Consider the following 11,773-nt stretch of genomic DNA (forward strand, 5'->3'; position numbering starts at 1 on the left):
GAATCTTTATATCGATATTCAACCATTCAAAATTAAGTAATGTATTGACGAGTCATGTTGTTAAAGTGAAAGAGACATCATCTATTGTGATATATTTCCAGAAACAAAAAAACAAAAAAAAATCCAAAACCAGTTTTTTCCACAAAATAAATTTATCCAAAAACACAATTTCTCTTAAACCAACCAATTTAAATGCTCAATTTGTAAAGTCTATATAACTTTAGAGCTAATACTGTAAATTGAAATATCCTCTTTTTTTAATAAGCCCTCAATTAAAGATATATGTATAAAATAGTGAGAAATTGCTTGAATACAGTGCTGCCAAATATTGTAGTATTCTAGTGTTTGTATATTGATTCCATGTAAAAGTTTTGAAAAAGTTTTTCTCAAACACTGGTACAAATTAAAGTCTAGCAAGAACTAAAAAAAAGTGTTAAACTAAATCCAAAAAAATTGTAGTAATAAAATTGCAAAGTAGAACGTAAGAAAAACAAATTTAAAGGATGCTAAATTAAATGTAAATGAACATTGGCAGTGGGATTCAAGAACTCGGATATTGTAGAATTATACACCTTCACAATTCTACCATTAGAAATCAAACAAAAACAAGTTTCACCAATCCATTTGAAAAAAAAAAAAAAAAACTAAAATGATAAATACGTTTCTCAGAGTAAATTTCAAACTATAACTAATTCTTGAATTTCACAAGACAGACCCTTCAACTTTGAAAAAATTACTCATTTATGAGCAACCATCTTCATCTCCTTTTCGTTTGCTTCCATTTCATCTCTAAATCTTTTGTAAATATCAGTCTTATAGTAATCCTTAGTCCTCCATACCAAAATCAAAGAAACAAGAGCTCCAAATGCATTCACACAAGCAAGTATGATAAAAGAATTCCTATAACATTGTTTTCCAATGCAAACCAATTCTTTCACCATTGATCTTGTCATACCTTTACTTGCTAATTGCTTCAATGCCTCCTTATCATAAAGTTTGCCCACAATTTTCACATTCAATACATATGATCCAATAGGACTAGCCAATTGTCCACAATTGAATAACGTTGAGTAATACTTCAATCCAAACAGCTCCGATATTATAATGAAAAGAAGCGTCAATTGGATACCAAAAGAGAAGCCAATTAGCAACGATGCCACATAAACTGAACCGGGAAAAGGGAAGGCGATGAGGAGGTCACCAATGCTCGGTAAGAGTAGAGCAAAGGTCATCATCAGCGTACGTGGGACTTTCCATTTCAAGAGAAGTTTTTCAGAAACGAATCCAGAGAAAACCCTACCAAAATAGTTCCATATGCTCACTAAGGACACAAATGTGCTAATTGTATGAGATGGATAATCTAAGGACTCACCAATTTGTCCCAAATTGTCCACTGCTGTTAAACTGCACCCTAGTCCACAAAATGTAACCACAAATAGAATTAACATGTCCACACTCAAAAGGGCTTGTAGTATAGTATAATCCTCACCTCTTTTTGGCTTATTGCAAACATTACTAAAGCATCCAACTTCATTCTTTTCTTGTTTTTTTGCCATAGAAAAATCATCCAACTCCACAATTTCTGACACTGGCAAAGGTGGTTTTTCAACAATAATCCTAGTAGGGGTTTGCATTATTTCTTTCTTCTTCAATTTCCAAGTATAAAACTCCTCCCTTATTGCAATAATACATGGCAAGAAAAGTACCACACAAACAATAGTGGCACATGCAACATAAGCATTGTGTGAAAATTTAAGATATTTTTGTGAAATTGTCAACCCCATTAATAACAAAGCCAAGGAAATTGAGATAACAAGATTTTGGTAAAAGACTCTAACTTCATTGGGATGTCTAGAACTTTTCATCTCCCTAATGTTAAAGATGAAAAGAATAGAAAGTAAAGCAGGAAGCCAACCAATGAGAAGAATTAAAGACTTAGAATCATTGCCATAAATAGCAAGATAAAGTTGTGTGAAAATTGCACCACTTAACCCTACAAAACCCTTCATTAAACCTAACATCATTCCTCTACTGTCTGGGAAATTTTTAACACATGTAACAAGTGAACCTGTATTAGCAAAATTCTGAGAATTAGCACCAATACATACGTAAATACACATTTGCCATACTTTTGGTGTTGCAATTTTTTTGGTCACGGCTAGCCAAATAAGAAAATAGCCAGCAAAATTCATCACTGATCCAACTAAAAGAACGAACCAAGTTGGCATTACCTCGGCTAAAAGTCCAGAAAGAACACCAACATTAGCACCCAAATCTTTACATGTACCAAGAAGATTAAGGGTGGATTGATCATATCCAAGAGTCGATTTTATAACTTTGGAATATACGCCGAACAAATACGTCGCGCCTGCTCCAGCCATAATCAAGAATGAAGCAAACATCATAAACCAACGTCCACGTAGGAATTGCAAAGTGAAACTGCATAATCCAAAACTAGGATTTTTTACCATTGAATCAGCCATACTTAATTTTCTAGTGATAAAATTAAACGGATGGAGCTTTGAGTAAATATAAAGGACTGATTTATGGGGTTTTATTCTACTAAGGATAACTTATAATAAGCATTATGAGTGGAAGTTGGTTAGACTTGTGAGAATAAATTTGAAGTGTTTTTGAATTGATATATGATTTGAAGGATAAAGTTGAAGGAGTTTTTGAGTTTATGGAGTCTTGGAATAAGATTTTAATTTGGATAAAATACAGTATAAATCATGATAAGCATAAACCCGAGGTCATGATATATACGTTAGATTTCCCAGGAGCATTAGTTATTCATTGAGTAAAATTCCTTTTTCCTCTATAAGTTGACTTTTAAAAAGAATTCCTAATAGGTATGAGATTAATTCAGAAAAGTATAAGCAATTTCCTCTATAAGTTGACTTTTAAAAGAAATTCCTAATAAGTATGAGTATGAGATTAATTCAGAAAAGTGTAAAAGCAATTGATTTATTTGGAGGAAGCCCACAGATAGTTATCACTACCCCAAAAAAAAAAAAAAAAAAAACGCGAAGGACAAATTCTATCGCAAAATAGCAAAAATTCATTGCTAATTATATTTAACGACGAATTAGGGATGGATTATCACAAAATTATGTTTGCTATGAGCTATTTAGAGATATACTAGCGTAAATTTCATGAAAAAATTAAAACAGACAAATTTTATCGCTAAATAGCAAAACTTCATTGCTAATCCTATTTGACGGTGGTCGGTGGATTAGCGATGGATTATTATAAAATTATGTTAGCTATGTACTATTTCGACAACATCAATTTTGTAGCAAATTCTTTTTTTTTTTTTTTTTTTTTTTTTTTTGTAGTGTATAAAGATTTAGGCATAATTAAAAAAATTGTAAATGCCAACTTTCTTTGAGGAAGGCCACATTTTTTTTAAAAGAAAAGTTAACAACGGACATATTCTGTTACTAAACATCAAAAGTTCATCAGTAATCCTATTTAATGACAGATTAGCGATAAATTATCATAAAATTATGATAGCTATGGACTAAATACGACAGACTAGCATAAACTTCATAGCTAATCCTATATATATATATATGGTAGTGTATAAGGACTGGCATAGTTAAAAAGATTGTAAATGCCGCAAGTTATTATATTTATATTGTAATGGTAAGGGACTAATGTTCGTCAATAATTTGTCTTTAGAGAATAAGAGAAATAGGGGACTGGATAAAGTATTATGAAAAATGTGGGGTCTTTTTGTCTTTTACTGAAACTAAAAAGCTGGAGAATATGCTTGAATTTAAATAAAATCAGGAGGAGGAAATTGATTTTTACTAGAAGTTTAAAGTCTATGATATGTTTATTAGGACACTCAACTTTTAAGGAAATAAAACGATAATCGCGAGAAAAAGAAAATAAATAAACAGATTCCTTATAGAAATGTTGCTGGACTGCGAATAAATACCCTTTAAAATAGGGATTTTATATACAAATTTTACAACTGTGAGAGTATGATATTAAATTTTAGATACAAATTTAATACTCTGAAAGTTTCCAATAGATATGCGATAACAAGTTAGCTATCATTTTGCCCAATTATCAAATAATGGTTATCATATAATTTTTTACTAAATTATCAAGTAATGCGTATTATAAAATTTAATGTGTGAAGTACAATTAGAGAATTGGCGAAATATTCACATCTCAACGTGGATCCTTTCTTGTTATCATACGCCAAAAAAAATAATAGTTTTATTTATTTAATTATGTCTTCAATACACCCTCTCATGTGCGGGCTCAATTCTTTTTGATGAACCAAGCACGTAAAATTTTTTTTTTAATATTGGGTAGCGGTGGGATTCAAACACAGGACCTCTGTTTGTTCTGGTACCACGTTGAAGAGGGAGAAATTCAAAAATAGCCAGATTTACAAGTGATCATTCAAAATAATCACAGTTTCAAAAGTCATCGAAATTTAGCTACTTTCATGTAAAGATAAATCTGAACGAATACACTGTTCAAAATCCGGAAAATACTCTAGCATAATATACTGGAGTTCCAGTATATTATACTGGAACCAGTAAAGCATACCGGTCCAGCATAATATGCTGGAAGTTCATACACAGGTGCACCGAACTCCAGTATATTGACCGGTCTCTGTTGTAGCAAAATAGTGATTATTTTTCAATGACTTGGCAAATGCCGGCTATTTTTGAATGACCAGTCCGAAAACTGGCTAGCTTATACTATTTTGGCCGTTGAAGAGTGTGACCATCTCATCTAAAATTTAAAAAGTTAAGATGTTAGAGAGAACACATATTTTTACTTACGTATTGTTCGGATCATTGTTTCCCACTGTTTTATAATGTATTGTATTGTACTGTACTGTATTGTATCGTTTTGATGGATACAACGTTTGGATAGACTATATCGTTTGCTGTTGTTAAATAACATCTTTATTGTTTTGTTTGATTGTATTGTATTGTACTGTACCGCTAAATTTACTAAAATACCCTCAATTATTTTAAATACGATACTTATTAAGAATTACTCATAAAAATAATTTATTCATTTGGCCTCCGCATCTTCTTCACAGGGAACCATCATTCTACTATAATAGCGAAAACCCCAAATCGATTTCATACAACAACAACAACAACTACCAGTAAAATCCCACATAGTGGGGTCTGGGAAGGGTACTGTGTACGCAGACCTTACCCCTGCCCCGATAGGGCAGAGAGGCTGTTTCCGATAGACCCTCGGCTCAGAAAGACGGANTTATAATAAAGAAAAATCATCAGCTCACGCACCTTAGGTGCGTGTAAATCACTCATTTTGTCCACCTCAGCCATATCAATGCCACGTAAGCTCGGTCAACGGTCAGAAGGGTTTAAAAATCTTATTTTGATTAAGTTGAAGTGCCTAGGTGAAACTTTATGAAGTGTAGGGACCGGGATGACAAACCGGAACAACTACAAGTGTCTCCCAGGCTATTTTGCCTTTTTTATTTTTAGCATGGGAGAAGAAAAAAAAAACCTATATTGTTTGATCCAAATTTACAACTTGTTTATATTAATATGTGTTTTTTTCCCCTCATTCAAAGGTTATCAACCATGGAATATCCCAGGATATAATGGATGCAGCAGTTTCAGCCGCCTTTGGTTTCTTTGACCTGCCGACTGAAGAGAAAGAAAAATTAATGTCGATGACGTGTTCAACCCAGTCCGATATGGCACTAAGCACTATGCAAATCCTTTAAATGATTGGATTCAACAGTGGCCTCAAAACCCGCCTGACTATAGGTACGTACCTTGTTTATTTCTTGACCATAAATAGATCATGAGTGCTATTACCTTCATATTGTTATGAATTTTTATTTGAATTAAAACTTTTATATGCACTAACACTATACTATAATTTTATATTAGCTCTAATTTTAAAGTTGTTTTAGCAAGTAACCTACTTTATATTCAAGTTACTACAACAACAACAACAATTACCCAGTAAAATCCCACATAATGGGGTCTGAGGAGGGTAATGTGTACGCAGACCTTACCCCTGCCCCGATAGGGCAGAGAGGCTGTTTCCGATAGACCCTCAGCTCAGAAAGACGGAAATAAAAAACAAGAAAAGAGAATTCATTAGTAACTCCAACAGAAACCGTTATAGTAACAGAAGCATAAAAATAAAAAAATGAATGACATGCAATAACAGTAACCAGAGTCTAAGGCCCGGGTCTAATATAAACATCAAGAATAGTGTGGGTTCAACATAAACTGCAAGCCATCTAAGATCAACCCTAATCCAACCCTGCCTCACCCCCGGTATGAAGTAAGGAAAGCTCTACTATGTTGACATTCAATTTTGTCCCTCCTTTCTCCCAATCAATTTTCTTGAGCTTTTAAGTTATTTATATACTTTACTTTTAAGTTATTTATATACTTTACTTTTACTACTATTATTATTAAATTTGTTACTATTATTATTATTATTATTATTATTATTATTATTATTATTATTATTATTATTATTATTATTATTACTACTACTACTACTACTATTACTACTGTTACTACCACTACTATTGCTACTAAATAATAATATTATTAGTATTATTGTTATTATTATTAATCATTATATATTATTATTACTACTACTAATGATTTTATATAATTTAGTTTAAAGATCAAGTATTTGAACAAACTTAGAAGCTTTAGAAGAAATGCAAGAAGAAAGGACCATTTCAAGTCCAAATTAAGAGAACCATTTAAGGTCAGCCCAAAAGACCTTTATTTTCCCAAGACCAAACTCACTCGGCCCAATTTTAATTTAGCCCAAGTTCTCTTAGTAGCACATACACCTATTCAAAATCTATCCTATCCAACAATCCGAACGAATTAACCCACTACTATAGAGATACAATACTAGGGTTCCTAAAATCTCTTTACAGCTGGGCGTCTTCCCTTTTTGACAAGGTTCCAGACTTCTATTTTCTCAAATCAGATTGGTTCCGCCATTTCCATGCAAAGGTTGCTGCGGTTTCAGCCTTGTCATAGAGATTATTATCTCTCTCATCTGCAAGGAGCTTTAGGAAACACAAGAAGCCAAATACTTTTAATATTTCTGAAGCAAGATCACGTGAAGCCCCCTCTCAAATCTTCTATTCAGAGATACGATGTTACAAACGGCTAATTTTTCTTGATTTTGGCTTTTATTTCAAACGTCTCTCTTTGACCAATTTCAAATTCCAAATCTCATTTAACAATTAAAACTCTAGAATTTCCTCTATAAATACCATCGTTTGAGCTGGAAAAAGGGGCCGCACCTTTACCCCACAAAATGGTGGGAGTCTCCTCCTCCTTTTCTGAAACTCACTAATTTTTCTGAAATCATAGCTCGGCCAACTCTTTCTCTATTTGGTTTGCAATCTCAAAGCAGAGGCTCTTGTCTTTTGCTCAGCCGAGGTATTGAGTTTGAGGTCGAAGTGCGATAGTTGATCGACGACTCTCTTAGTTCACTGCCCTGAAGAAGGTCAGTAACTTTTCTTCTTTGTTTAATTCAATTGTAAAATCTAAAATGCTCTTGTATGGCAGTACATTTTGTGAAATGTGGTTAGCTTTCTTGATTTCGTTAAAATAGATACTAGTATGCTCTTAGTTGTTTCTTGATGTTGTTTAATTTCGAGTCGTCTTCCGTGCGTTTTACTTTTCTTGCTAGAAATTGTGTATTGGGCTTTTCCTCTTACTAGTATTTATAAAGTTATATCATTGAGTTAAAGTTATGTTCTGGTTATATAATCATCCGTATTGATCGATAAGTATTCGATAAAATGCCTACACGAACTACCTTTTGTCATGACTGTGGTTATAGATAAGAAGGGCAACTCGTTTAGTCAGTAGTAAATAGTAATCTCGCAATATTATTTAGGATGGATATAGTATTTGCTCACTTAAAGGTCACATGAAAGAAATAATACATCTCGTTTCTATGACGGCGTGCCTTCTCTTGTTTCTTAGATGATAAAACATGACAGTAGTTATTTTTATTTACAAAATATAGAGACCTTGTGTCTAGAATCAAAATATTGTTTTAGGATTTTTTTCATAATGTAAAAACTATGCCTAGAGGATTCTACAACATTTTTGCTTGAAAGAAATATAGGCTGCTATACGAGAAGTCCGATTTGTTTTCGCCTCTTTAGATATCATGCCTATAGAGTTAAATTCTAACTTGTCGCCTGATGGGAACCAAATCTAAACTTTCTGTGATATTAGAATTTTCTTAATTAAATATATGTGTTCTTCGTCAAGACGGTATGATAAATTTTGATATCGAGTATTATGTCCCAGCATGAACGCACTAATTTTTTGAGAGTCCAACAAACAGATTTGAATATATATATATGCTTTCAGATATTGATGAGATGTATTGATCCGTGTTCATAACTGGACTGGTTATCACTTGGGATAGATCCCTGTAGGATATTTAATCCTATGTAGCACTTGTTCTTTTGGCCTTCTTAAAAGTATAAAAGCAGAAATTTGGGTTCTGAAATTTTGTATTCTTCTAAAAGGTTTGTACAAATTCGAGAGTGTAAAATCTGTTGGTGCGGTTCAACTCTGTCTTGACATGAAATTATTCGTTGCAAGTTAATAGTTTGATTTGCATTCTTGTTTTTTTTTCTAAGTTTCATTTAAGAGTAACGTTCTCTTCTAATTCTGTTTCTTTATTTTATTTGTATATGCACTTGGAGCAAACCTGGAGTCTTAATGCAAGACTCAACATACTACCACCACATGGAGTCATTGCATACCTTATCCCATAGATGCACCGGATAACAAGAAAAATAAGCGAAGCGCTTGGGGGCGCTTATGGCGTCTTTCTTATTTCTTTTTCTTTTCCTTTGACATTCATTCTTGTCTAGTTTTATGATCCTAGATTTATTTTGTGTGCTTTGGTTCAAGTTTGGAATTTTATAATATTTGGATGTCGCGGCTAAGTAAATCAATGTCGGTCTTGCTAGTTTAAACTCGTGTCCGATTCTTTTGTTCATTAACATGGTTATTTTGCTTAAAACTTTTGGAGCGATATTTAGCAATCTAAATTTTTTTGGCGTAAGTTCAAAACTGAAACTTTCCATTCTTAAAAGAAAAGAACGAGACTTTTTACACATTTTTGGTACTCTTGGATGAATTAATTAGCAAGAACCCTTTTAGATGAGTCAAATGACTTCTGTTCTTTTAGTTCAAATTAAGTATTTGTTTTGAATCCAAACTTTGTCAAAGAAAGAGTTTCAAAACTGAATTTATTAAATCTGAAATCAGATTTTAGTTTCATTTTTAGCACGTTTTGTCGCCCTTTAAATACTTGAGGTCCAAGTCCATTTTCCTCGTTAGACATTGCTTTTTTGGAAAAAAAGTTTTTATACTCCATCACTCTAATCCCGAAAATACCAATTTTGATATCATCACTCCTCTAAGTAATCTATAGTCAATATTTATATATTTGCTCATATGGTAGTGTTTTCTAACTTGGAATATCTAATTATGATTTATTTTCTTAAAAGTACTTTATAAAATATTTTTATTTTAAGTATGTTAAGTAACCTAAGTTTGGCCGGTTAACCGTAGTCAACGGATCATCTAGGGTGCCGTCATAACCTTCCCTATAGGATTAGTTAGAACCCTTACCTAGAATTTTTAAGGTTAAGCAGACCAAGTCAAATTGGTGTCCTAATTCACCATTAAAATAATTAGGTGGCGACTCTCTTTAACTAATTAAACCTTCAAATTTACCAATATGTTATACTCTAATTTGACCCGTGTTAAAATGGGGTATAACATACTACCCCTATCCTACAACCCTAATGCTTGACCTCCAGGCCTTTCTATCAAGGGCCATGTCCTCGGAAATCTGCAGTCGTACTATGTCCTGCCTGATCACCTCTCCCCAATACTTCTTAGGTCTCCCTTTACCTCTTCTCGTACCCACCACGGCCAACCGCTCACACCTCCTCACCGGTGCATCAAGACTTCTCCTCTGCACGTGCCCGAACCATCTGAGCCTCGCTTCCCGCATCTTGTCTTCCACAGGGGCGACGCCCACCTTCTTCCGAATATCTTCATTCCTAATCTTGTCTATCCTAGTGTGCCCGCACATCCACCTCAGCATCCGCATCTCTGCTACTTTCATCCTCTGGATATGGGCGTTCTTAACCGGCCAACACTCTGCCCCATACAACATGGCCGGTCTAACCACAGCTCTATAAAACTTATCTTTGAGTATCGGTGGCACTTTCTTGTCACACAAGACTCCAGATGCAAGCCTCCATTTCATCCAGCCCGCCCCTATGCGGTGAGTGACGTCCTCGTCGATCTCTCCGTCCTCCTGAATCACCGACCCAAGGTACTTGAAGCTATCTCTCTTGGGGATGACCTGTGACCCAAGCCTCACTTCCTCGCCTACTTCCCCCGACTCAGCGCTAAACTTGCACTCCAGGTACTCTGTCTTAGACCTGCTCAATTTGAAACCCTTAGACTCGAGAGTCTGTCTCCAAACCTCCAATCTCTCGTTAACACCGGCCCTCGTCTCGTCAATTAGAACTATGTCATCAGCAAATAACATACACCATGGCACCTCCCCTTGAATATGGTGTGTCAGAGCATCCATCACCAAGGAAAATAAGAACGGGCTTAGCGCAGAGCCTTGGTGTAATCCCATAACAACCGGGAAATGCTCCGAGTCGCCTCCCACAGTCCTAACCTTAGTCTTAGCTCCATCATACATGTCCTTGATCGCTCTTATGTAGGCTACCGGCACGCCCTTCGCCTCAAGACATCTCCAGAGCACCTCCCTAGGGACCTTGTCATACGCTTTCTCCAAGTCAATAAACACCATGTGCAGATCCTTCTTCTTATCCCTGTACTGTTCCACCAACCTCCTAATAAGGTGGATAACTTCCGTAGTGGAGCGGCCCGGCATGAACCCAAACTGATTGTCGGATATAGACGTCGTCTTCCTCACCCTCACCTCTACCACCCTCTCCCAGACTTTCATGGTATGGCTAAGTAACTTGATACCCCTATAATTGTTACAACACTGGATATCACCTTTGTTCTTGTACAACGGTACCACTGTACTCGACCTCCATTCCTCCGGCATCCTCTTCGTCCTAAAAATTACATTGAACAACCTAGTCAGCCATTCCAATCCTGCTCTACCCACATACTTCCAAAACTCAACCGGAATTTCATCTGGCCCAGTCGCTCTACCCCTACTCATCTTACGCAAAGCCCCCACGACCTCCTCCACCTTAATGCGCCTGCAATACCTAAAATCTCAGAGACTCTCCGAATGCCCCAAGTCCCCTAGCGCTAAATCCCGGTCCCCCTCCTCATTTAGAAGACCATAAAAGTACGTCTGCCATCTCTGCTTAATCTGGGACTCTCCCATCAATACTCTACCATCCTCGTCTTTGATGCACCTTACTTGGTCCTGATCCTGGGCCTTCCTCTCCCTCGCTTTAGCCAGCCGAAACAACTTCTTGTCCCCGCCTTTCTCCCCTAATTCCTCGTATAGACGGCTAAACACTGCATTCTTAGCCTCCGTGACCGCCAGCTTTGCCTCCTTCCTAGCCACTTTGTACCTCTCTCTATTCGCTCTCCTCTCCCCCTTGCTTGTGCTCCCTGCCAACTTCGCGTACGCTACCTTCTTCGTCTCCACTTTACCTTGGACTACGTCATTCCACCACCAGTCTCCTTGGTGCCTGCTAGAAAAACCCTTCGATACACCT

At 35.7% G+C, this 11,773-nt stretch overlaps 1 protein-coding gene across 1 annotated transcript; it reads right to left on the reverse strand.

Annotated features, from left to right (window-relative positions):
- Window positions 1–737: 737 nt before the first annotated feature.
- LOC109214789 (protein NUCLEAR FUSION DEFECTIVE 4-like) lies at window positions 738–2,553 on the reverse strand. Its single transcript, XM_019378739.1, has one exon. It carries the CDS (start codon window positions 2,481–2,483, stop codon window positions 738–740), a length of 1,746 nt encoding a protein of 581 aa, XP_019234284.1. The 5' UTR covers window positions 2,484–2,553.
- Window positions 2,554–11,773: the final 9,220 nt, after the last annotated feature.

The sequence above is a fragment of the Nicotiana attenuata genome, unplaced genomic scaffold (genome assembly GCF_001879085.1).
Source record: "Nicotiana attenuata strain UT unplaced genomic scaffold, NIATTr2, whole genome shotgun sequence".
In the NCBI taxonomy this organism is placed as follows: Eukaryota; Viridiplantae; Streptophyta; class Magnoliopsida; order Solanales; family Solanaceae; genus Nicotiana; species Nicotiana attenuata.